The following is a 26,577-nucleotide window of genomic DNA, read 5'->3' on the forward strand; positions in this document are numbered from 1 at the left end:
TTATATACTTACATATGTGTTTGCCTTGTACATTTATGAACATTAATTTTATATTTGGGACCTTAGAATTCTTATAACAAAAGTTAAGAACATTGCTACTAGCAATATAACACAGAGGGGCTGTGGCCTAAACCACTGAGCCTCTTGGGCTTGTTGATCAGAAGGTCGGCGGTTTGAATCCCCACGACGGAGTGAGCTCCCGTTGCTCTGTCCCAGTTCCTGCCAACCTAGCAGTTTGAAAGCATGCCAATGCAAGTAGATTAATAGGTACCGCTCCGGCGGGAAGGTAAACGGTGTTCCTGTGCGCTCTGGTTTCCGTTGTGGTGTTCCGTTGCGCCAGAAGCGATTTAGTCCTGCTGGCCACATGATGCAGAAAGCTATCTGTGGACAAACGCCAGCTCCCTTGGCCTGAAAGCGAGATGAGCGCCACAACCCCATAGTCGCCTTTGACTGGACTTAACCGCCCAGGAATCTTTTACCTTTTACCTTTACCTTATCACAGCTTCTATAGCCTTACATATAGTAGGGGTACATTTAAAATGAAACTCACCGCCGCGATCCATAGTTAAAAGTAGAAGTTGGCAGATGTGTCCTCTCTTTCACTCTTCAAACTATGGCAACCCTACTTTGGCAACCGCTCTTTCACATGTGCTTTTTGTAGCAGCTTCGCCTATTCCACACTATGGCGGCTTGTACCCCCCCATGTGATTTATTGGGGATACAGAGATATGGCCTTCTCCAAGCCATACCTGCTCCTGTCCCTCCAGTTCTGGATTCAGATTCTGCCGAGCCCTTCTGCAGAGTAACCGAGGGAGGACTGCCAGTGAGATTAGAAGAATCTGGGATGGATTGGTGGCCTGGCTCAGTACTAGGCTGCATTCTCCGTTCCCGAATTAGTTATGAACTTGCACTGCAAAAGGTAAAAAGGTAAAGGACCCCTGGATGGTTAAGTCCAGTCAAAGGTGACTGTGGGGTTGCGGCGCTCATCTCGCTTTCAGGCCGAGGGAGCTGGTGTTTGTCCACAGACAGCTTTCTGGGTCACATGGCCAGCAGGACCAAACCGCTTCTGGTGCAACGGGACACTGTGACGGAAACCAAAGTCCATGGAAATGCCGTTTACCTTCCCGCCACAGCAGTACCTATTTATCTACTTGCCCTGGTGTGCTTTCAAACTGCTAGGTTGGCAGGAGCTGGGACTGAGCAATGGGAGCTCACTCCTTCGTGGGGATTCGAACTGCCGACTTTCTGATCGGTAAGCCCCAGAGGCTCACCCCCCATTTAACTCCTGGCTGCATTTCCTTCCCCATTTTTGCAGAGCTGCACTTAATTCTGGGGGCTGAAGAAGGGATATTTGCCTTGAACCGGAGTGAGGCAGAGCCCACCCTTGAACTGGTAAGACAGAGGAGGTGCTGTGGGGGGTGGGGTCTGAGGGACAGGAAGTTTTTTTGTGTGGAGGGATGCAAAATGGAAGGGAAAAAAAGGACAACTGAGCTTTGATAGCATGCAAGCCAAATTCTGAGCCAATATCCCTTAGTGTGGATCGGTTATCCCCCAAAACACATCATAATCACCACCACTTTCTGGAAACAATTGAAGTCTATTATTATTATTACTAGTGGTTTTCAGCCCGTTCAATAACGGGCGCTAGAATCCTGGGGTTCGGAGAAGCGCTTGCGCAGCGCTTCTCCGAACCCTGGGACCTGTCCTTGCTGTCGGCGGCAGGGGGACAGGAACGGAGGAGGAGAAAGCGCTGCTTTTTCCTTCTCCGTTCCTCTCCCGCAGCCGCCGACAGGAAGCAGATATCCCAGGGTTCGGAGAAGCGCTTGCGCAGCGCTTCTCCGAACCCTGGGACCCGTCCTTGCTGTCGGCGGCAGGGGGACAGGAACGGAGGAGGAGAAAGCGCTGCTTTTTCCTTCTCCGTTCCTCTCCCGCAGCCGCCGACAGGAAGCAGACATCCCAGGGTTCGGAGAAGCGCTTGCGCAGCGCTTCTCCGAACCCTGGGACCCGTCCTTGCTGTCGGCGGCAGGGGGACAGGAACGGAGGAGGAGAAAGCGCTGCTTTCTCCTTCTCCGTTCCTCTCCCGCAGCCGCCGACAGGAAGCAGACATCCCAGGGTTCGGAGAAGCGCTTGCGCAGCGCTTCTCCGAACCCTGGGACCCGTCCTTGCTGTCGGCGGCAGGGGGACAGGAACGGAGGAGGAGAAAGCGCTGCTTTTTCCTTCTCCGTTCCTCTCCCGCAGCCGCCGACAGGAAGCAGACATCCCAGGGTTCGGAGAAGCGCTTGCGCAGCGCTTCTCCGAACCCTGGGACCCGTCCTTGCTGTCGGCGGCAGGGGGACAGGAACGGAGGAGGAGAAAGCGCTGCTTTCTCCTCCTCCGTTCCTCTCCCGCAGCCGCCGACAGGAAGAAGACATCCCAGGGTTCGGAGAAGCGCTTGCGCAGCGCTTCTCCGAACCCTGGGACCTGTCATTGCTGTCGGCGGCAGGGGGACAGGAACGGAGGAGGAGAAAGCGCTGCTTTCTCCTTCTCCGTTCCTCTCCCGCAGCCGCCGACAGGAAGCAGACATCCCAGGGTTCGGAGAAGCGCTTGCGCAGCGCTTCTCCGAACCCTGGGACCCGTCCTTGCTGTCGGCGGCAGGGGGACAGGAACGGAGGAGGAGAAAGCGGCGCTTTCTCCTCCTTCCTTCCTCTCCCCCAGCCGCCGACAGGAAGGACGCGCGCACTCTTCCCCCCCCCCGCCTCCTCCAACCGCCGCTCCGGCGGGAGCGGCGGTTGGAGGAGGCAGAGTGGGGGGAGAGTGCGCGCGCGCAGTCTCTGCTGTCCAATCCCTGTATCCCTGGGGCACATGCGCAGTGACCCAGGGACACACGGGACATCTGGACGCAGGGACAACATGGACATTATTATATAGGATTATTATTATTATTATTATTATTATTATTATTATTATTTAGAATTGATATACCGCCCTATACCCGGGGTCTCAGGGCAGTTAACAAAATAAAAGCAAGATACAAAACCACAAAATACATAATAAAAATAAAAAACAACAACCCAATAGCATCCCCCCAAGCATTTTAAAGGGCATAGGATGTAAATCAGACCAACCAAAGGCCTGGTTAAAAAGGAACATTTTTGCCTGGCAGCTAATGGTGTATAATGAAGGTGCTTGGCGAACTTCGCTGGGGAGAGCATTCCACAGATGGGGAGCCACTGCAGAGAAGGCGCCGTTCTTGTGTTGCCACCCTCTGGACCTCTGAGGAGGAGGCACACGAAGAAGATGCTTTTGTTCTGATAGAGTCTCCCAGCTGGATAATTGGTCTTTACCATGAGCTGTCATTTCATAGAATTCTGTAGGGACCCAAGGGTCATCTAGTCCAACCCACTGCAATGCAGGAATTTTGCCCACAGTAATCCTTGGGTTGGTTCGAACCACCAACTTTCTGGTTAACAGCCAGATGCACTGACTTATTCCTAGGGCTTTAGATTTTTTTTAATGTATCTGTTGTTTTTGTGTTTTTAACTGTTTTTAACTATTTTATGTGTAAATCACCTTGAAGTGGTGGTTTAGAAGGCAATTAATAGATCAGTAATAAAAGTCATGTTGGCCACATGACCCGGAAGCTGTCTGCGGACAAACGCTGGCTCCCTCAGCCAGTAAAGTGAGATGAGCGCCGCAACCCCAGAGACGTCCGCGACTGGACTTAATGGTCAGGGGTCCCTTTACCTTTTTAATAAAAATAACAATTAAAAAAAATATAATAATCCAGGTGTTAAAATTGTGGATTTGCATATTTCAGTTGAGGCAAGCACAGACCTGCTCTGTCGGCCTTCAGAAGCAGTGCTTGGCCTCCGTTTGCTCCATCTGTAAAATGGACACAATAGGAAGCCAGTTGCCATGAGGTTGGTTGTTGAATGGATCAAGTGAAAGCCTTGGAATTTAAGAATAAATGTGGGTTGAGGCACACTCACAGAACAACAAAACAGTGAGAACTCGGAGAATCATCCTGCCAGCTTCACCCTCAGCACTTAGATGGGGTTTTCTGACTGTTTGAAGTGCTTGATGTACATTTCATTAAAACAGCCTTGTACTTTTACCCCATAAAACCATAGAAATGCATTGAGAATAAATTATAATACAACTATAATCTCTTTAAGATGATCGCCGAAACAGACACTAAGAATAAATTACACTTAAAAATCAGCCATGCAGTTATTGACTTGGCAGTGTGGGATAAAAATTGTATCGCTGCACAAACCTACCCAAGGTCACTCTGCAGGCTTGAAAATGCCTAAATCAGAGATCTAAAAACCACCAGCAAACGAGCCTTGCAAACTTCCCTTGGGAGAGGGTACCAGGTAAGAGGAGCCACCACTGAAAAGGCCCCACTAGTTTTCATGTTCTATTTCCCATATCCTGACTCCTGTTTCTTCTCTCCCTCTCCCATCCCTGCCACAGCTCTATCACAGCCGCACAACTTGGGTTTACTGCATTGGAAACGTCCTCATGTCGCTTTCTGGTGAGTTGATCCCACCAGGATAAGGAGGGGGGTGAATAATGTAGAAAGCCAAGTCTGAGCAGAATGGAGAGGGATAAGGGAAGAGCTTTGGGTGTGCGGAGAGGAAGGCTTTGCAGGGCAGAGGGCTGGATGAGCAAGACCAGTTTTGATGCCTGCAAGTGTTAGGATAAAACTGTGGGGGGGGGGGGGCTAGGAAACAGTGTGGTCCATGCCTGGCTGAATTCTGTTAAAACATCCTCAGCACCATTAATAACTGAAGAACTGGATCAGACAAAAGTTTTCTCATAGTGGCTACCCAGATGCCCCGATAGGAAGCCCCGCCATCAAGGCTTGGGAGCAGCAAATAATCGTTTTTTATTTATTTGCTTATTTTGCAAATGAAAAAAACTGCATTACAACCTGAGACCACCAACACAGTGTGCACAGGATAAAAATTAAGCACGCGAACACCCATGGAATAAGAATTCAAAAGACAACAAAGTCATCCCTGCAGGTGCCCAGTTAAACATTTCACAAATGGCTAACGGATGCCTCTGTGGATGCAGTCTTAAAACAAAACAAAAATAAATAAATCATCAGTCGGTTGCCTAAACTTCATGATTCAGGGCACCTACCTGATTTCTTCTTGCCAACCTAGCAGTTCGAAAGCACGTCAAAGTGCAAGTAGATAAATGGTACCGTGGTACCGCTACAGCGGGAAGGTAAACGGCGTTTCCGTGTGCTGCTCTGGTTCGCCAGAAGCGGCTTTGTCATGCTGGCCACATGACCCAGAAGCTGTACGCCGGCTCCCTTGGCCAATAACGTGAGATGAGCGCCATAACCCCAGAGTCGGTCACGACTGGACCTAATGGTCAGGGGTCCCTTTACCTTTACCTGATTTCTAGGGATGTGGGTGGTGCTGTGGGTTAAACCACAGAGCCTAGGGCTTGCCAATCAGAAGATCGGCGGTTCGAATCCCCGTGATGGGGTGAGCTCCTGTTGCTCGGTCCCAGCTCCTGCCAACCTAGCAGTTCGAAAGCGCCCCCAAAAGTGCAAGTAGATAAATAAGTACTGCTCTGGCGGGAAGGCAAATGGTGTTTCCATGCACTGCTCTGGTTCGCCAGAAGCGGTTTAGTAATGCTGGCCACATGACCCGGAAGCTATACGCCAGCTCCCTCGGCCAATAAAGCGAGATGAGCGCCACAACCCCAGAGTCATCCGCGACTGGACCTAATGTACAGGGGTCCCTTTTACCTTTACCTGATTTCTAATCCTTTCCTGCTCAGATACACTGCCTCTGAGCTTGGAGGCTCTGTTGGGCCACCTGGACTGAAAGCTGCAGACAGGCCACCCCTAGTTAGCTTGCTCTTGGGAATACCATCTGTGGGGCCTGAAAGGAATAACTATCCACATCCTTGGCGGATTATGCCCGCTTGAAGCAGCAACGACACTGACCCTTTCTTCTTTCCTTGCCCTCCTCCTTCCCCCTCTAACCAGGCAAGGCCCCCCAACTCTTCTCCCACAACTTGCCGGGCCTGTATGAGCAGAGCCGTCGAGACCAGCGCCCCGGGATCTACATTTCCCCCCACCGGCTACTCCCCAGGTAACCCATGCCAAGAACTGTGGGACAAGGGCAAGTAGGAGTGCGAGTGCATGTGAGAATGGTTCTCCTTTTGCTCCGGCTCCCTCAGTGCCGTATGGGGGTGCCAAGTTCTTTTTCTGGCAGTGCTCCTCTTCATCTCAATAGAGTGCCGGCAGGCAGAAGTATATTGGGGTTAAAAAATAATAATTAAATTGGGTATATAATTTGGGGGCGCGGGTGGCGCAGGGGGCGCGGGTGGCATTGTGGGTTAAACCACAGAGCCTAGGGCTTGCCGTTCAGAAGGTCGGCGGTTCGGATCCCTGCAATGGGGTGAGCTCCCGTTGCTCGGTCCCAGCTCCTGCCCACCTAGCAGTTCGAAAGCACATCAAAGTGCAAGTAGATAAATGGTACCACTACAGCGGGAAGGTAAACGGCGTTTCCGTGTGATGCTCTGGTTTGCCAGAAGCGGATTGTCATGCTGGCCACATGACCCGGAAGCATGCTCTAGTTATCTCCCTCTTGGACTACTGCAACTCGCTCTACATGGGGCTACCTTTGAAGGTGACCCAGAAACTGCAATTAATCCAGAATGTGACAGCTAGACTGGTAACTGGGAGTGACCGCCGGGACCATATAACATTGGAACCTGCATTGGCTCCCAGTACATTTCCAAGCACAATTCAAAGTGTTGGTGCTGACCTTTAAAGCCCTAAACAGCCTTACTCCAGTATATCTGAAGGAGCGTCTCCACCCCCATCGTTCTGCCCGGACACTGAGATCCAGCTCTGAGGGCCTTCTGGCAGTTCCCTCACTGCGTGAAGTGAAGTTACAGGGAACCAGGCAGAGGGCTTTCTCAGTGGTGGCATCCACCCTGTGAAACACCCTCCCATCAGATGTCAAGGAAATAAACAACTATCTGACTTTTAGAAGACATCTGAAGGCAGCCCTGTTTAGGGAAGTTTTTAATGTTTAATTCTGTATTGTGTTTTTAATATTCGATTGGGAGCCGCTCAGAGTGGCTGGGGAAACCCAGCCAGATGGGCGGGGTATAAGCATATTATTATTATTATTATTATTATTATTATTATTATTAATTGAAATATACTCGGAGTCGAGAGTGAATTTCATGCTCTTTATTCAGCTCATATTCATCAAGGAGAAGAAGAGAAGACGAATGGCTCTTTTCCCAAAACCATCTGCTTATATACATTATTTACACAATGGGCCTTGCATGATTGGCTACTTCAGGGCTACACCTGTGGGCCAATTATATTGTGGATTGACTTCTGCCTGCAGCCTGATTGGCTGCTCCTACAGGCCAATCAGGTAGCAGATTCACTTCTGCCAGCCGCCTGATTGGCTGCTCCAGCAGGCCAATCAGGTTGCGGATTCACTTCCACCTGGAGTTGGATTGGGTAGCTCCCGCTGATTCTGAATCCTATTGTTCTAGGATTCAGCTCAGTACATAACACCCCTCCCCTCTAAGTTCCAGTCCTGCCCGGAAAGTTGCATTCGTAGTCCCCAAGGTCTGCTGGCCGCCTCCGTGTGCGTTGTGGCCTGGGGTGTTCCTTGGTCAGGGGTTCTGGTTCTGGCTCGTGTTCTGAGGCTGCTGGCTGTGCCGGGGCTGTCTGGTCTGGCGCCACTGAACCACTAGGTTGTGACTCTGGTTCCGGTGTCCTTCCAGCCTCGGGGCGCCCCTCTGTGCCTACTGCTTCTGCTTCCCCTGCCCACCCCTCTCGCTCTACAGGCCTCACTGCCCTGCTGTCCCCTTGGGACCCCTTTGTCCCGCTCTCCTCCCGGGTTCCTCCTGGGAATCGTCGCCGTAGCTGGTCGCAGTGGCGGCGCCAACATTGCCCCCCTTCCGTTAGTACCTCGTACGACACGGGACCGGTCACCTTGGTGACTGTGGCGGGTACCCATGCTGGGCCTGCCCCAAAATTCTTTGCATACACTGGGTCCTGGGCCACAAATGTCCGGGGGTTCCTGCCTTTCCCCACCACTACCTCATCCTGAGCTCTGTCGGGGTGAAGTCGGTCCAGTCTAGTTGCAAGGCGCCGGCCCATGAGTAGTTCAGCTGGGCTCCGGCCCGTCGTTGTGCTTGGGGTGCTGTGCTGTGCTAGAAGAAATGCGGCAAGGCGGTATTCCCAGTCCCCTTGTGTTATGCGGCGGAGGCTGTCCTTGGTGGTCCGCACCATGCGCTCCGCTTGGCCATTGGTGGCAGGGTGGAATGGTGCTGAGCGGATGTGGCGGATGGCGTTCTGCGCTGTGAAGGTCTGGAACTCCTCTGACGTGAATGCGGTTCCATTGTCCGAGACGAGGGTGTCAGGGAGCCCGTGGGTTGCAAACAGCTTACGTAGTACCCGGATGGCTGCCGCCGTAGAAGTGGACGGTACCAGTGCGACCTCCAGCCATTTGGTGTAGGAATCCACCACTATGAAGAATGTTTTTCCCTGGAAGGGGCCAGCGAAGTCCACGTGCAAGCGTGACCATGGATGTCGGGCGGACTCCCAGGGCTGGACTGGGGCCCTTGGGGGATCCGGGCGGGATTCTTGGCAGGTCTGGCAGTGTTGGACCCAGGCCTCTATCTCTCTGTCAATCCCCGGCCACCACACATAACTCCTGGCAAGGGCCTTCATCCTCACTACCCCTGGGTGTGTCTCGTGTAGGGCTGTGAGGACCCTTTTGCGGAGGGGCTGGGGAACAACAACCCTGCTTCCCCATAACAGGCACCCCTTGTGGGCCGACAGTTCATGTTTGCAGTTTGTGTAGCCAGCGAATTCTGGCCCGGGGCTGCTGCTGGGCCATCCTCGCCACACCCAGTCCAGGACCCGGGAGATGACCCTATCTTTTGTGGAATGGTGCGCAACTTCTTGTGCCTGAATGGGTCGGTCGGGAAGCAGCTCCAGGGTCATAACCTCTTGCGCAGGCGCTGGGTCGGGGCCTGTTTCTGGTAGTGGTAGCCTGCTGAGTGCGTCTGCGTGGCCCATCGCCTTCCCAGGGCGGTGGATTAGTGCATACTGGTAGCCGGCAAGGAAAATTGACCACCTGAGGACACGTGGAGACAACACTTGGGGGGTCTGCTTCTCGGGGGCAAACAGGCCAAGCAACGGCTTGTGGTCAGTCACTATGGTAAAGGGCCGCCCGTACAAGAAATCATGGAATTTTTTTACGCCCTTCACGATTGCCAGACCCTCCTTGTCAATCTGTGAGTAGTTTCGTTCGGCTGCAGCAAGCGTCTGGGAGAAGTATGCCACCGGCACCTCTCTTCCATCCGGGAGTTGGTGTCCCAGGACAGCGCCGATGCCATAGGGAGAGGCGTCACATGCCAGCACCACTGGCAGCCTCTCGTCGAAGTGTGCCAAGACCGAGTTCGAGACGAGCAAGTCCTTGACTGCCTGGAATGCGGCCCTTTGTCGCTGGCCCCACACCCAAGGGGCCCTTTTATCTAGGAGTCTGTGTAGGGGCTCCGCTACCGCTGCCTTATGGGGAAGGAAGGCATGGTAAAAGTTCAATAGTCCCAAGAATGACTGAAGTTCGGGCTTGCTCTTGGGCGCTGGGGCCTCACAAATGGCCCGTACCTTGTCACCGGTTGGATGGACCCCTTCTGCGTCCACCTTAAATCCCAGAAAGTCCACCTGCGGCACTCCCAGTAAACACTTTTCCCGCTTCACCTTGAGGCCCGCCGTCTGGAAACGGTGCAGGACGGAGCGGAGGCGGTCCTCAAATTCCTCTGGTGTGGGCCCGGCGATCAGTACATCATCGAAGAAGGGGGTGACGCCAGGAATCCCTTTAAGGAGAGAATCCATTAGATTCTGGAATATGCCTGGTGCCACTCTAACGCCAAATTGCAGCCGCTTTACTCTGAATGCCCCTCTGTGCGTCACAATCGTCTGAGCCTCTGCTGTGGCTTCGTCCACAGGCAACTGTTGATACGCTTGGGCCAAGTCCAGTTTGCCAAAGATTTTTGACCCAGCCAGGGTGGCGAGGACATGGCTGACCACTGGCACTGGGTATGCATGGGCCGTGAGAGCCTTGTTTATGGTGCATTTGTAGTCTGCACAGATGCGGACCGAACCGTTAGGCTTGACGGGTGTGACAATTGGAGTTTCCCAGGGGGCGTTGGGCACCGGCTCCAGCACTCCTTGCTCCACGAGCCGGTCCAATTCCTCGTCTATGCGGGGTTTCAGGGCGAACGGGACCCGGCGGGCCTTGTGCCTGATGGGTCGTACAGCGGGGTCTAGCTGTAGGGCAATGGGGGGTCCTGTATATCGTCCCAATGCCCCATCGAAAACCCCTGGAAACTCTTTGCATATGGCGTCCACGTCCACTTGTAAGCTAGTGCGGTTCACCCCGGTAACGGCTAGCCCCAGAGGTCCAAACCATGCCAGTCCCAGTAAGCTAACGTAGGGGCCCTTAACTACCAGCAAGTCCAATTGTTGCTTTCGCCCTCGATATTGCACCCTGAAGGTCCCCACCCCCATTGTAGGGACCTTACGTTTCTGGAAGTCCCGGAGGGTGAATGGGGCCGGCCTTAGTTTGGGACCCCCATTAGGGCACAGTTCCCTTAATGTTCGGGCCGAGATTATGGATAGAGTTGAACCCGTGTCCAGCTCCATGCGGCATGGGGCTCCCTCTATCTGTACCTCTATATAAATTTTCTCTGTGCTGGGATGGGGCAACTGGAATACCTGGTAGTCCGTGATCTCCGTCGAGTTGCCTTGGTGCATGGTGCCGTGTGACCTGGGGCTCCTGGGTCGGTCATCTGATGCTTGTCGACGGGTGAGTCGAGCCCGACACACCCGGGCGATGTGTCCCAATTTTCTGCACTGCCTGCACTCTGCGTTGCGGAAACGACAGGTCCTCCTCTCGTGGTTCTCCCCGCAGCTTGCACAGTTCCCTCCTTCTCGTCGAGGCTGCTGTGGTGTGTGTGCTGCTTGAGTGCGCCGCTGTACTCGGTGTACTTCCTCCCTGTCAGATTCGGATTCATCAGTGAGGTCTTCGTGGTAGACCCTCGGTTGGGATGGCGGGGCCGGTCGTGCCTCTTGCGTTGACCTCTCGGCGGCTTCGGTTGCCAGGGCTTCCTCCAGAGCAATCTGGAACGTGAGGTCTTTTTTGGCGTAGAGGCGTCGTTGCAACATCTCGTCCCTCAGGCCACCGACGAGGCGGTCACGAAGCATGTTCTCCAACTCTGAGAAGTTGCATAACCGGGCGGCTTGGCGGAGGGAGGTCACAAACCCAGTTATGGTTTCCCCCGGGGCTTGCCGCTTTGCGTAGAAGGCATTTCGGCAAGCTACCACCGAGGGCTGTGGTGAAAAGTGCTCCTTCAGCCGTTCCATTATTGTTTTGTAAGAGACGGTAGCGATATCTCTAGGTGCAAGGAGAGCCCGGGCGATTTCAAACGTCTCCTCTCCACAGACGCTGAAGAATGTCGCCCTCTTCATGGCATCGTTGGTGACTTCTTTCGCTTGCAGGAGGAAGTTGAAACGGGCGGCGTACCCTTCCCAGTCTCCTGATGCTGGTTTGAATGGCAAGAAGCTGCTGTCGGTTGCCATTCTGGGTTCCTTGGGTCCTGGAGCTGAAGCCTGGATGCACGGTGCGATGCAGCGGTGCAGCAGGTGGCGGTGCTGCGGTGCAGTGCGTGGTGGCGGTCAGCTCAGCAGGATCCCATCCTCGTCGCCAGTGAAATATACTCGGAGTCGAGAGTGAATTTCATGCTCTTTATTCAGCTCATATTCATCAAGGAGAAGAAGAGAAGACGAATGGCTCTTTTCCCAAAACCATCTGCTTATATACATTATTTACACAATGGGCCTTGCATGATTGGCTACTTCAGGGCTACACCTGTGGGCCAATTATATTGTGGATTGACTTCTGCCTGCAGCCTGATTGGCTGCTCCTACAGGCCAATCAGGTAGCAGATTCACTTCTGCCAGCCGCCTGATTGGCTGCTCCAGCAGGCCAATCAGGTTGCGGATTCACTTCCACCTGGAGTTGGATTGGGTAGCTCCCGCTGATTCTGAATCCTATTGTTCTAGGATTCAGCTCAGTACATAACATTAATATTATTATATGGATGGCTTTGGATTCTAAACCTACATGGTGGGTGCATGGTTGCGCCATGCAGGAGAGAATGAGAGAGAGGGGAATGTGCAGAGCTTGGAGGGGTTTAGCAGGAAACCACAAAGTGCGTTTCCCCTATCTGTTCATCTCAACGCTGCCCTCTGCTGGCGGGAGGCTTACAAGGTTGCTTATGTCCAACAGAAAATTCAGGTGTATTCTGCAGCATGTTCTCAACGCATTAATTTGTGCATTAGCAGTGGATTCCCCCACGCTTTCTCTGTAGTGAGCTCTCAGGCGGTGGTATCCAGATTTTCAGCCAGCCCCTGCAGCTGTGCCTTTAACGGTGGCTTGGTAATGATACCAATTGCATGGCAATTGTAATATGGCAGTGTAGAGAAGGTCATAAGCAGCATAGATGGGTCCTTGCCCTCGTGAAACTTATGGTCTAAAACTGGCTGCGCTACAGGCAAGAGGAAGGGGAGATGTATACCGTCTCGCATTGTACCTCCTACTGAGCCCTGGCAGGGTCAGAGTTTGCAGCTAACCCTAAAAATACAACAAGCCTGTTGTCATCTCTGGCTCACCATTTGCCACTTCCCACATCTGCCCATCATGGCCAGCCGACCATCAATCCTTCTTTCCTCCTTCCTCAGGAAAAACATCGTCTCCACCAAGATCCCAGATACAAAGGGGTGCCAAAGATGTTGCACAGGTGAGTGCCATTCCAGACCTGACCTGCAGGGGGAAGCAGTGATCCCATTCTCACATCCCAACCCTTCATGGTCAGGTTCATTGTCTGTGCTCACACCTATGGGAATTTCGACCGAATCCAGAATAAGCTTGGAGGTAGAGAGTGAAAAATCCAGACACAAAATTGGTTGGTGGGCAGGGGTCCAAGTTGTTGAGTATGCTGGTCAGTAATCACACAGTTCCAAGTTGGAGCTAATTCTTTATTAGCAAAAACATGATCTCCACGGACTTGTTTGAGTGTCAGGCCTAACAAGGAGAGCTGCTCATGCCTGGTGGACTTGCTCCATGAAAATCAGTTGCCGAGACTGAAAGCCCCTGCCTCCCCACAGCCGTCTAAGCCCCCTTCTTTCCAGTGTGGTGTAGTAGTTAAGGGCAGTGGACTCGTAATCTGGTGAACTGGCTTCGCTTCCCCGCTCCTCCACATGCAGCTGCTGGGTGACCTTGGGCTAGTCACACTTCTCTGAAGTCTCTTGGCCTCACCTCACAGAGTGTTTGTTGTGGGGGAGGAAGGGAAAGGAGAATGTTAGCCACTTTGAGACTCCTTAGGGTAGTGATAAAGCGGGATATCAAATCCAAACTACTACTACTACTACGTGCCTAAATGCAGCCAACCTATCCTCTGCCCTTTTTAGGCCTTTCATGGTTCTGGGAGACAGGCGGGGAGGGGAGCTTGGCACAGCAGGACAGGGAGACACCCGTGACTCTTCACCAGCCTGACTCATCTCTGCTTCTCGGCCTCCCTCCTCCCCACTTCATCTTCTGCCTCCGATTCTGAACTCCTCTCTGCCACAGACTCTCCCTGCCTACTAAGCCCACACACTCTCCCTGCCCGCTAAGCCCACTAAGTCCCGTCTTCAGCTTCCAACACTTCCTCCTCCCAGTCTTCTCCCTCTGACCACTCATTGTCACCCCCTGGCACTGAGCCTTCTTCACTTGGGGGTTCCTCAGCTGGTTCCTCCCACTATTCCTCTGCTTCCCACCAATCCCAGACAGCCTGTTCCTCTTTTCTTGCAGCCAGGAACGCACAGACCGGCTGCTACTACCTCTGTGGGGCGCTGGAGGCAGGTGTGGTGCTGTTGCAATGGTATGAGCCCATGCAGAAGTTCATGCTAGTCAAGGTAAGGGCCTTTGCCTCTGCGAGAAGGAAGAGAAGGCACTGTGGATGCTTTATGGCACCGGCAGAAGCCATGCCAGCATCTAACTGGATCCCAGAATGTCCTGTTCTTTTGGTCTTGAGCTCTCATGCGAATCAGCTGCCTCCTACGAGAGCTTGGGACCAAAAACCAAGTGTCCTGATTATGATCAGCAGGATGGTGGAGGGCATGTTATTTTGGCTTCTACAATGGCACTCTTCATGCAGGGCTACTTCTGCAGGCTTGTCCAAGTACCCTTCCCTTCCTTTGCCAGTATTTCGACTTCCCGCTGCCCTCGCCACTTCCGGTCTTTGAGATGCTGATGTCCCCTAATGAGGAGTACCCGGTGGTCTGTATTGGGGTGGCCAAGGGCCCCCAGGACAGGCAGTCCAGTTCCAGATCATCAACCTCAATTCCCTCACTTCCTGGTTCATCGATGATGGCAGCGGTAAGAGCACTTGGAAGTGTGTGTGTGTGTTCGCAAAAGCATCAGGCTGCGGGGAGATCCAGAGCTGGAGGGGCTGTATTCTAATCCAGCATGGGTGTAGCCAGGATTTTTGTTGGGGGCGGGGTGGGCAGTCAAAGTTGTGGAGCTTTCCTTGGGAAATCTGGGGGGAAATACCCTGTAAATAGGAAATTGCAGGAGGCAGGCTTTTGCTGGGCAGAGTGGGTGGGGTGTGGAACCCCAGATAATTGAGTATTTTCAATGCTTTTCAATAATATTTGTGGATCTAGGGGGGTGGATCTGCCCCCCCTCTGGCTTTGCCCATGCCCAGAGAACAAGAACTGGGAGTGGGGTGTGTGCCTTGCTGACCAAGCAAGAGCAGGTCTGGCTGCCTTGAAACAGGGGGAAACCTTAGCACCTGATGATTTAGAGGAGGTAGAAATGAACACCAAACTCAAAATGCCCTATATATTTTTGTTATAAACACATTTCTCAACAGAACCTTTGTGTACTGGCCCGGTCCAGGTGACGCAGCTGGACAGCAAGACAGTGATGGTTCTGATGAATAGTAAGTACAGAGAGAGGAGGCAGTTGGTGGGTCGACAGTGTGTCACCTTTGTGCTTTCTTGCAGGCACCAAAACGATCTGCTTTGTTTCCCCAGGGAGCGTCCGGTTTGTCAACCTCGAAGGCGCGCTGCTTCCGTGCCCCCCAGAACTCGCCTTTGACGTGGCGGTGGAGTCAGTCGGTGGGTCCCTTCCGCCTGCCTTCTCCAGCCCCCCCTCCCCGCTTGTTTTGCTACACCTGGAGCCTGTGTTCTCCTCTCCTTCTCTTCCAAGTTGTTTCTGAGTGGGTCCCAGTGAAAGTTGCGTTTCGGGGTCCTGATAACCAACAGCTTTGGTTCTCCAGAGCGTCTTGGTGGCAGCTGTTAACTGGAGGGCTGCACGATTTATTTCCTCCCAACCTGCTGCCCCTTCATTTCTGCTCTCTGTTTGGGGTGGTGTGTGCTCTGGGCCGCACGGTGGCTTGATCGCTGTGCAAGATATTGCACTAGGTTAAGATTTGGGGGGCCCTTTTAGCTAGAGGATGTTAGTACCACTTTGGAAGGATTTCCTCCTGACTCCAGAGAAAGCTGCATCTCCAAGCCCAGTGAAATTGGGGAAGGCGACTGCAGCAGACTCTGAATTCCCTTTTGCGTCTTTCTCTTCACAGCGCTGGTGCGGAACTGCGTGCACGCCTTTTGGCGCCATGGTGTGCAGATGTGGCCCTTTGGATCAGGACAGGTACAGAGGGAGCCCTCCTTCCAGCATTGTGTCAGAGCAGGGCTTCTTGGGAGACCATGCCAAAGGCCAGAGGGAGGGAGAATTCCTCATTTCCCAATCTCAAACCCCTTCTTCCCCTGTTTTCTTGTGGACGTTCTGTCAGCCCAAGGTGCTAAGTGGGTTCTTATTTCCTCTTTCTGGAATCCTCCATCTTCTGCCCTCCCCTGTTGTCGCTCCCTCTACATTTTTCTTTTCTTTTCTGCAGAAATGGGAGTAAATCAAGCAACTGCCAATCTTGCAGGGTATGCTTGCAGAACAGTTTCCAGCTCAGTAGCTGCTCTTCCCGTTTCTCCCAGCCCCTTTACCCTGCTTGTTGCAGCAGAATAGTCCTCCTATCTGCATCCAGGGTGTGCCCCCGTTCCCCTACACTTGATCCCAGAGGTATAAGATCAGGGGTGGGCAACCTAAGGCCCAGGGGCCAGATACGGCCCAATCGCCTTCTAAATCCAGCCTGCAGATGGTCCGGGAATCAGCGTGTTTTTACATGAGTAGAATGTGTGCTTTTATTTAAAATGCATCTCTGGGTTATTTGTGGGGCATAGGAATTCGTTCATTATTTTTTTCAAAATATAGTCCGGCCCACCACATGGTCTGAGGGATGGTGAACCGGCCCACGGCTGAAAAAGGTTGCTGACCCCTGTATAAGATTCTTGGCACGAGGCTAAAGGGGTTGGGGGCTGGTTGCTGCTTCCCAAGCGAACTTAGACTGGCTCCCTTTGTTATCTTTCTGCTGGCAGGCTGAGACCTTTCTGCTCATACAGGCCTTTGGAAAACCAAGGAGCAGAATGCCGACCACTGGGCTGCCGTCAGGGCACACTAGATTTTAATTGCTGGTTCTAAATGTGTTCTGATGAATTTTAGTTATTGTTTTTAAACTGGTTTTTCTTTTATTACATTTTAAATTTTGCAATGATGTTTTTGAATGGTGCACGTCACCTTGAATCCCAGCTTGGGAGAAAGGTGGGAAACAAATACATTAAATAATAATAATAATAATAATAATAATAATAATAATAATAATAATAAATCCTGACACAACCTCACTACTTCTCAGTTACAACAGGAGGTACAGGATCACCGGTGGACTTTCCGTTCAATAGGAACCTCCAGGTAGGTTTCAGGATTCAATTTTATCTGTATACAGCAGACATGTTTGGGACCCCAATGTATCTCTGGGCATCTTGGCACATTTTGATACCCTGCTTGGCCCCCATCAAAGCCCCCGTGCCCCTTCCAGTTGTATTTCATTTTTTATTAAAAAATATGGCTTGTTTTGTGGTTGGGAGTATTGCACCTTTGTTGGGGCTGTCACATTTTTTTACACCCGTGCTTTATTTGTGTTGTGGGCTGGGGTAGGGAGTCCATTGAATCTGAGCACCCCCAGTTTTTATTCTGTGCCATGGGTATTCTGGACTCTTTAGCCAGGTCTGCCCTGATTCAGAAAACCTTCAAGACTTACTGGGCTCCCTGAGCAGCTGCGCCAGCCCATCTGGGAGGGTGTACCCCACGATCTTGGGCGGGCTCACGCAAGGAGTCTCAGTCTGCAGCCCCATGTGACGGCAGAAGCCTCCTGCCCCCTCAAAAAGACCACCATCCCAAGCAGCCACTCACCTGTGCCCTGCTAATGTTTTCTTTTTCCACCCTCTGACAGCACCGTCGTGTTAGAGACACGGCCTGTGGACAATCCGAACTCAGCAACCAGCAACCTCTATGTGCCAGAATGACACTCACCCCCCCCCCCCGCCGCCTAGAAGTGGAGCATGTGTGCCAAAATGCCCCCTGCCACCCTCTCCCTGTCTCCAACCCTTGCAGGCATGGAGAGCCTTAAAGGAGGAGATGGGGGGGGGTGAGTGGGTGAGTAGCCAGCCTGCCTCAGCACTGGTCCTCAAGGGCCGCTTAGCGTTGTGTCGTTCAGGGCCACTGGGCCTGCCTTGTGGCCCCCTTCCCAACAGGCACAGAGCGACACACCAACCTCCTGGTTTCATGGGTCTTCCTTTTACGTATCACGCCACGCCAGTAAAAAAGTAAAAATTTAAATAAGTGTTTGGTTTTTGCTTTCCTCGGAGCCAGCACAGAGCAAGGAAAACAACTTGGAAGCCCCAGAGTATCATGAAATATGAGCCAACCATGTCGGGAGGCCCTTCGTTTGAGGGTGGGTGAGGGGGCTGGGAGGGCCAGTGCAAGGAGTCTCCAGTGGATGGGCTGTGAGTCGGGCTGATCGGTGACAGGTGGTGCCCTTCAAGGGCCGATTCAGGCTGCACCTCTGAAACAGATCAGGAACTGGGAATGCCAATTGGGAAGTGAGAAGCAGGAAGCCTTGTGCAGCTCAGAAAGACAGGGAGGGGTTACATGCGTGTTTGTGGCAGTCTGTCCTGGGGTTGCCAGACCTCCAGGTCTGACCTGACGTCTCCAGGTTTGCCTAACCCTCTCCAGGCGGAGGACTTGACTCTCCAGGTTGGTGAGAGTGCCAATAATAATAACGTAATAATTAAGAAGACTGTGTGTGCAGTTGCAAGAGTCAGACCGGCAGGAGCTGGCTGCAAATTATAGCATAGACCCTCGGGGTGGGGGTGTCTTTCCTCCTCCACTTCCCTCTCCGAATTCACCTCTATCTCCAGGGCCACCCCCCACCCCATGGCATCATCAGGGGCTATCCCTTAGATCTCGGTGTGAGATGCTCCTGACCTGGCAACCCAGGTGTTAGAAACCAGGTGTATATGGATGTTGTTGGAAAGGCATTTCATTGGCTGCACGCAAGGAAGACACGCACTCGTTGGCCAGTTGCAGCAATCTATGGTTTTATTGGCAGGGAACCAAACTGGCCTGGTGAGGGGAGGGGGGGAGACAGAGTGGCCTGTACTCCTAGGCACCCCCCCTCCCAGTAACAGGCCTGGCTTGTTTTGGCACTGGCAGTAGACATGGAGTGTAACGGGATGGATCCAGGCAGGAGGGGAAAGGGGCCACCGCTTTCAGGAGAGGAGTGCCATGCACAATCAAACCCTGGTGCCCCCCCCGGCTCCCCTCCATGCCCACACAACACACACACACTGGGGTAGAGTTTCTAAGGGTGCCTCCCCCAGCTCCATTGGCACAGAGGAGCCCACCACCACACAAACCATAAATAGCACGAGTCCCACAAATGAGACACAGATTTAAGGGGAGGGCAACACAGCAAGGGGCACTGAAGCAGGAGGGGACTGCGTTGCTGGCAATCCCAACCCCAACCATCTCCCATGTTTGGGAACCTGGACCAGGGTGCCGACACCTCCCTTCCTTCCTCCTGCACTCACAAGCTTGCAGCTCCCCCGCCTGATTGCTAGACAACTGACAGACAGCAACAAAATAACCTCCTCCTCCTCCTCGTTAATCTAAAATAGCATTTGGCTCTCCCCCCCCCCCCGGCCAAAAGGCCCTCTCCTGTTGCTTGGGGAAAGAGTCCATAAAAGGCACTTGAAAGTGGGGGAGCCCTTTGACCCTAGAAGGGAAGTATTGCATGGACACCCCCACAGGATGGGAAATGGGTGGGAAGAGTTACTGGCCGGGTGTGAAACTGTTCACGACCCCCGGGTGCAAGCCGGCACACGCAGCCCTGAGCCAGCGGATTGCTTTCTTTCTCCAAAGGGCAGGAATACTCGCCGCTACGGCCCGGGTATTGAGAGAGCCAGGCCTGGCTGCGGAAGGTGGGGTTGGGGAGGAGGGGGATATAAAGGTGGTGGCCGGGCGGGCGGGCAGGGCAGCCCCTGCACAACACTTTTGGAAAAGGAAAAAGGTCAGATCAGGTGTGCCACTGCCCCCCCCCACTCTGCGGCACCATCGCTGCTGCCTCCCTCCCCCTCACCACAGGCAAGGGGGAAGAGGGTGAGGGAAGGCGGGTGGGCCCACAGCAAATGCCTCCTCTGGGGCACAGGCCGTGGAAAGAGGCCTTTAGCCAAGCTGGTCTTCATATTGCTTGCGGAAGCAGTCGCCAGCCGGGAAGAAGTCCCAGCTCCGTTCCTGGTACATCTTCCAGACGTAGGACTCCTGTGGGAGGAGAGGAAGAGGCCACTGAGATGGACTAAGAGAAAGGGCAGCAACCCTGCTGGGGTAACGGCCAAAAACCAATGGGGAGGAGGGCTATTGCCCACCTCCCACTCCTGTTTTGAAAGACGTTTTCAGATGCATGTGGCCTGCAGTGGTAGGGCGGTTTAGGATGTGAAACTTCCATTTTTTTGCAAATTTATTCAGGTCTTAAAAATATGTTTCTGGGTGTGAGGAATTCAAACCTGCCGTTATTTTTGTGATTGGACCATTTTTCGGTTGGAAAGTCTTATGTTTGAAAAGCATCACATAAAATGGTTTCGGAAAAACCAAAGAATTTTAATTTTACCTTCTGAAAATGTCAGGTAATGCTAAATATAATAATAATAATATGCAAGTACTTGGCAATCATTTTTTAATGATTTCAGCGCAATTTCACACACATTTAACCTACCATGCAAAAGTAAATTATATTAATTTAACCAAATTTATCTTTTGAATTTCCAAGCCATGTCACAGCTTTTTAGAACCCCTTGGTTTTGGAATGTGAAAAGCTGAAAAATTCAACATGCCCGACTGCAGCTGCTTTTATAGTTTTTTGGTGCTGCCCCTGACATGTGACTAGGTGGAGGCAAGACTCTGCCCCCTTTCCCCACATCTTGCCTCCAAGATGACCAGTTCTCCATCCCAAACCTTTTGCCTCTGGAACAGGGAACTGAGCTGCCTTAAGGAATGAATCAGGAGGTGTTTGGGTGAGTGGGCGTAGCACACACTGGCCCAGAACTGCAGAGAGGGCCGCATTCCCTTCTGGGCAACTTTCTGAAGGCCACATGCCAACAGTGGGTGGGGCCAAGGGCAAAAGTGAGCAGAGGGACAAATGTAAAACTCTGTCTCTCATACACAACGGTTTTCTACACACGCTCACACTCCTCCCTGTTCTCTGCGGCATGGTCAGAGTTCAAGGACACAGTCCAGCAAGGCAGAAACACTTGGGGTCCAAATAGGGTCCTGAGGGCCAGACAGAGAGGGCCTGGGTTCCCCCACCAACCCTTCCTTAAAGTGACAAGTGCCTGTCACTTCTCCCCTACCTCCACTTCTGGTAAGATTAGGGCATCCCCCTCACCTGGCCTGTGTGCTCCGTTTCATCCTTGTTGATGAGATACATGAGGAAGAACCTGTAGAGGGAAGAGAAGCAGAAAGCAATGAAGTCAGAGGCTGGGCTACAAGTGGTCTTCATTCATGGAGAAAGGCTGCCTTTAGTCCATTGCTTTGGGGAAGAGGCAGGCCCTGTGCTAGGAAAAGAGCCCCCCCTCCCAATCTCTCTCTCCTTCTGTGCCAGGAATGCAGGTTGAGGAAATCTTGGCTCCCAGCGAAGAGATCAGCAGCCCCTTCGCCACGCTTGCAGCTGCAGCACCCGGGGAATGGGAAGCGTTTCTGGAGAGGCTGCTTCGTGGCTGATAAGGGTTGCTGTCTGCATGCAAGACTTTTCTTGACCAGCACAGAGAATGGGATGTTGGGGCGGGGGGAGAGATAATTTGTCAGTACACTCTCTCTCTCTCTCTCTCTCTCTCTCTCGTGTGTGTGTGTGTGTGTGTGTGTGGCATTCCATGAGACACATCTGCATGTGTGAATTTGCCCTTTACAACAGCCCCCAGCCTTATCACATTACAGTATGCCTGTCAAGGAGAACCAGAACTCTAGCTGCTGAGCTTGGAGGGTCCTCTGTATCTGACTAGGGAGTTAAGAAGGCTTCATTCTCCATTGCACCCTGTGCTTGTCAGCTGTAGCAAAATGTCCACCGCAGTTTATCTTCTGCCAAAAATGTTATTTATCTTGTGGTCTGCTATGGTGAAATTAGGTAATTTGTGTAACGGAAATAATATATTGGGTTGTAACTGTGGAAGATAGCTATCCATAACTGCTAGTTTGTGCACAAAGGGGTAAAGGACCATAGAACTGTATCGCTAGATAGAATCAGCTAGGTCACGTCCCTTCACCTCCAGAGAGGGAGGAAGTGAAGCCTTTCTACTTCCTTTCTCTCTCTCTGCATTATGTAATCCACTGAGAAGGATGTATGTGAGCTTGCTACCCAAGAATATTCTGCCTGTGTTTCTCCTTGCAGCTGCATGGAATGATGCATGTATCAGACCTATGAATCTGTAAGTAAAGCATTTAAAACTTACTTAGCAGTATGTGGTCTGTTCCATGTGAAAGGGATAGAAAGAGGGGAGTGTTGTAAATGGGATAAGAAAGGTCTAACAACTTACATTCCTACCACTTCTCTGTGCTGCTTATATTTGTGAGTTTAATACTCTGCTCCTGGGGCTCCCTGCATTTTTAATCCAGGCCCCCAGCCATTTCTTTTAGTTGTTCACTCACACTTGGGTCCACAGGGATTTATAGTTTCTTCACAGTTATTCTACCCCATTAATTACAATGCGTAGGATACTCAATGTAAACAGGGCATGGGAAATGCAACCGATTGTACAATGTTTGTGGATCATGAGCAACAACAACTAGCTCAATGTCTGTTCTGGACATGGGATGAATCAGTGAACATTGACGAGAATTTCCCCTCCCACTTCCAGTTTGGTTGGAATCCCCGCTTCCCCAGCCAGCTGCTCACATGTAATTTGCCAAGTTGTGCTCCTCCAGCGTGTGGGTCTCAAAGCCGTGCGGCGTCGTGTCAAAATAGTCACTGCCAATTCCACAGATGAAACATTTGGTCTGCCAGGATGGAAGCAACAGTGTGAGAAGACAGGGAAAAGAGGGAGCTAGGGTCCTGTCTCTCCACAATGGGTTAAGCCAACCCCAACCCCAACTGCAGCCATAGAATCACAGAATCCGAGAGATGGAAGGGAGCCTGAGGATCCTCTAGCCCAGGCATCCCCAAACTTTGGCCCTCCAGATGTTTTGGACTACAATTCCCATCATCCCTGACCACTGGTCCTTTTAGCTAGGGATCATGGGAGTTGTAGGCCAAAACATCTGGAGGGCCGCAGTTTGGGGATGCCTGCTCTAGCCCAACACCCTGCAATCCAGGAATGTGCAACTGTCCCTTACGGGGATCAAACCTGTGACCTTGGTTCTATCAGCACCATGCTCTAACCCGGGGTGGCCAACTCTCAAGAGACTGCAATCTAATTTCAGAATTAAAAACTGGCAGTAATCTACCCCCAGTTTTTTTGGGGTTCAGCTCAAAGTTGTTGAGCTTTTTTAGGGAGAAGAAAAGCCACTTTTTTTTTTACAAAGGCAAGGGACAAAGGGGTAAAGTCACTCAGCACAGAGGAAGCTCCGTCCACAGGTGGATCGTAAATCGCGATCCACCTGTTGGATATCCCTGCTCTAACCCATGGGTAGGCAAACTAAGGCCCGGGGACCGGATCCAGCCCAATTGCCTTCTAAATCCGGCCCGCGGACGGTCAGCGTGTTTTCACATGGGCACATGAGTAGAATGTGTTCTTTTATTTAAAATGCATCTCTGGGTTATTTGTGGGGCCTGCCTGGTGTTTTTACATGAATACAGTGGTACCTCGGTTTATGAACACAATTGGTTCCGGAAGTCTGTTCATAAACTGAAGCGTTCATAAACTGAAGCGAACTTTCCCATTGAAAGTAATGGAAAGTGGATTAATCCGTTCCAGACGGTCCGTGGAGTAACCGTTCATAAACTGAAGCGAACTTTTCCATTGAAAGTAATGGAAAGTGGATTAATCCGTTCCAGACGGGTCCACGAAGTACTTAAACTGAAGCGTTCATAAACTGAAACATGGGTGTAATTGGTTCGGGAAGTCTGTTCATAAACTGAAGCGTTCATAAACTGAAGCGAACTTTCCCATTAAAAGTAATGGAAAGTGAATTAATCCGTTCCAGATGGGTCCGCGGTGTTCATAAACCGAAAATTCATAAACCGAGGTGTTCATAAACCGAGGTTCCACTGTAGAATGTTGCTTTTATTCAAAATGCATCTCTGGGTTATTTGTGTGGCATAGCAGTTCGTTCACCCCCCCAATACAGTCTGGCCCCCCACAAGGTCTGAGGGACAGTGGACCGGCCCCCTGCTGAAAAAGTTTGCTGACCCCTGCTCTAACCAGCTGTCCTATGTTTCCATGTATCAAATCCCTCCCTCCTGCACTGTGAAGATTATCAGGAGTCCCCAGAGTTGACTATGTCTGTGTTCCCTCCCAGGGGATGCCTCATGCCCCTCCTTTTCACCTTTTGCTAAAAAAGAAAAGGCATTTTACTTTTGGAGATATATGCAGTTTATATACTTATGTATATTTATGTCATGGCTGTTTTGCGTGGATTCCCCAGTCCCTCCCCACAAAATACCTGGTCATGGGCCAGGAAGCCTCCCCGACAGACAACCTTGTCTGTGATAACTTTCTGATTGATGCCACTGGCTTGCCCCCACCCTCCTATGGCTGGGAATGGAGGCGAGGAAGAAGGAGGCCTGAGCTAGCTTACCTCCATGTCTTCTTTCACTTGCTCCTGCTGGTCTCTCAGCTCCCCAAAGGCATCAATGATTAAACCTGGTGGACAGGAGGTCAGAAAGGTTGGAAGACAGAGTTCAGGAGCCCTGGCACAGACACTGCCCCCCCCATGGGACATAATAACCATGACCCGCACGGGACCTACCTTGGATGATGGCCAGCAGGATGACAATGACAAAGAAGAAGAAAGTGATGTCGAAGATGACGCGGTAAAGCTCGTACTCGTCACCTGCCGGGTCCTCAATCTCGTCACCGATGCCCCCGCCAGCACGCACCCCGACATACATGTGAAACAGGTAACACTGTGGAGGAGAGGAGGAAAGGGAGGGAGAGGCTCAGGGGGCGTTGCATACACAAGGCTTCTTCGGCATCATTTCTTTCACATATATTTTATAAAATTTTCTGTTTTGCAATTTAAAGTACTCATTTAAACATCCTTAAAACACCCTTCTTCTCTTTCCATGGTTCATTTTACATACCATAAATCCCTGCATATTTTACAGAAACTATATCATTCAGCACTCCATTATTACATCCATCATAACTTATTCACATGGTTGAATTTATCTTAACACTGCCAGCGTTTTCAGTTGTACACTGTTATTTCCCATATATTCAATAAATGTTTTCCAATCTTCTCTAAACCTATGTTCTTCTTGTTCTCTTATTCTATATGTTAAGTCTGCAAGCTGCGTATATTCTGTCAAGCTGCCACACTTCTTTGGTTGGGACCTTGCTCATTTTCCATTTTGGGGCTAACAGAAAATGGGCCACAATAGTGGCATACATAAATAACCTTTTTTTGACACCTGGGGATTTCAGTCTGAATTATCTCCAACAGAAAGGACTCTGTTGTTGTTGTTGTTGTTGTTGTTGTTGTGAGAAACTACTTTTAAACATTTCCCCTCCCACCAATTCATTGTGGATCATTTCCCAATACCCTTTACCCTTTTACAAGTCCAACACATATGAAAGAACGTTCCCTAAGAGGCATCATTTCTGACCGTGTCACCTTGGCAAGGTGGAAGCTGGGCAGACCACTCTGGCAACTTGGAAAACTACCATACATTTTCCTCTCTGCTGAGTACCGATGGAGGAGTCATCTTATATGAATCTGCCCCCCTCCCAATCCGTGCGTGGTATTTCCAGAAAGACTTGAACCCCAGGATCTGTTTCTTAAACATTTAGAACTAGCCCCTCCCCACTTGGGGACAGTGGCAGTCTGATGTTGTAACAAGAGATGCATGGACACCGAGATGCTCTTCACACCCTTCGCTTGAGCTTCCCTGCACATTCCTGCCCTCCCAAATTTCGCCGGCTTTAGGAAAAAGTCAGTGACATCTGTTGGGAGCTGTAGTCCAAAACAGTCAAAATGGTTCTCCTGTTGAATCAGCAGCCTGCCGCACCAGCAAAACTGCTTTCAAACAGATTTAAGCCCGGGGGGGGGGGGGAGAACAAAGCCAAAAAAGCACGGGGAGGCCTCTGTCCTTGTCTTACCGTCATCATGTCATCACATTTCATGTCAGGCTCATCTTCGTCCTCGCTCTTGTTGTAGAACTTGCGGAAAAAGTTGAAGGCGACCACGGTGTAGAGGTAGACGACCACTGCCAGGAGCCCCACTGTCATTAGCAGCTGGGGGGGGGGGAAGAGGTCACACGTGCAAGAGGAGGTCCATTATCATGTAGCAAATGCTGCCCCGGATGTCATACTGGTTCGACACAAAGGAGTGGTGGGAGGAACCAGCTGGGGAACCCCCAAGGGAAGAAGGCTCAGAGCCTGGGGAGTGGTGGTGGGGCAAGGATGTGTGGTCAGAGGGAGAAGAGGGAGCAGACTGGGAGGAGGTGTCGGAAGCGGAAGAGGTAACAGGGCTAAGTGAGCGGGAAGAGGTGGTGGCAGAGAGCAGTCCAGAAGCAGAGAAAGAAGCAGAGGCTGGAGAGGAGGGAGGGGCAAGAAGCAGAGATGAGTCAGGCTGGTGAAGAAGCCAGAGAGTCTCCCCCTCCTGCTTCTCTCCCCGCCCCCTAGTCTCCCAGAACCAGGAGAGGCATGAAGTGCGAGGAGCAAAGGCAGGCACACAGGTGCATAGAATCATAGAGTTGGAAGAGACCACAAGGGGTGCAGTCTCAGATTGCTTGGGAAGGACTCAGGGGAGGAGAAAACTTAGGCAGCTGTGGGGAGGGTGGGGACTTTCAGTCTTAATGGTTGTGTAACCGGCTTTTCCAGATTTGAAACCCTAATTTTGGCATTACCCAGTATATAAATAAATGATAGTGAGGAAGGCGAAG

The 26,577-nt window shown here is 51.6% G+C and overlaps 2 protein-coding genes across 9 annotated transcripts in view; one reads left to right on the forward strand and one right to left on the reverse strand.

The window, feature by feature from the left end:
* Window positions 1-17,805, forward strand: part of MAP4K1 (mitogen-activated protein kinase kinase kinase kinase 1) — a 57,843-nt gene extending 40,038 nt beyond the window's left edge. The window contains 12 exon segments of the mRNA XM_035118949.3: window positions 1,316-1,392; window positions 4,456-4,516; window positions 5,993-6,098; window positions 12,791-12,849; window positions 13,902-14,005; window positions 14,295-14,391; window positions 14,394-14,468; window positions 14,965-15,033; window positions 15,128-15,211; window positions 15,676-15,746; window positions 16,840-16,895; window positions 17,437-17,805. Coding sequence (XP_034974840.3) covers window positions 1,316-1,392; window positions 4,456-4,516; window positions 5,993-6,098; window positions 12,791-12,849; window positions 13,902-14,005; window positions 14,295-14,391; window positions 14,394-14,468; window positions 14,965-15,033; window positions 15,128-15,211; window positions 15,676-15,746; window positions 16,840-16,895; window positions 17,437-17,509 — 932 coding nt within the window. The 3' untranslated portion in view covers window positions 17,510-17,805.
* Window positions 17,806-18,562: 757 nt separating this feature from the next.
* The window catches only part of RYR1 (ryanodine receptor 1), a 159,318-nt gene continuing 151,303 nt past the window's right edge, over window positions 18,563-26,577 (reverse strand). For 7 of the 8 annotated variants that reach the window (XM_060275550.2, XM_060275547.2, XM_060275551.2 and 4 more), the window contains 6 exons: window positions 25,793-25,927; window positions 24,441-24,597; window positions 24,270-24,334; window positions 22,429-22,529; window positions 20,926-20,977; window positions 18,567-19,805 (listed from right to left, as the gene is read on the reverse strand). In XM_060275550.2, coding sequence (XP_060131533.2) covers window positions 19,710-19,805; window positions 20,926-20,977; window positions 22,429-22,529; window positions 24,270-24,334; window positions 24,441-24,597; window positions 25,793-25,927 — 606 coding nt within the window. In that variant the 3' untranslated portion in view covers window positions 18,567-19,709. Of the gene's footprint in view, window positions 19,806-20,925; window positions 20,978-22,428; window positions 22,530-24,269; window positions 24,335-24,440; window positions 24,598-25,792; window positions 25,928-26,577 lie in introns of all 8 variants that reach the window. The other variant, XM_060275552.2, reaches the window with a different exon arrangement.

This window comes from Zootoca vivipara, chromosome 6 (genome assembly GCF_965207765.1).
Source record: "Zootoca vivipara chromosome 6, rZooViv2.hap1.1, whole genome shotgun sequence".
Taxonomy (NCBI): domain Eukaryota; kingdom Metazoa; phylum Chordata; class Lepidosauria; order Squamata; family Lacertidae; genus Zootoca; species Zootoca vivipara.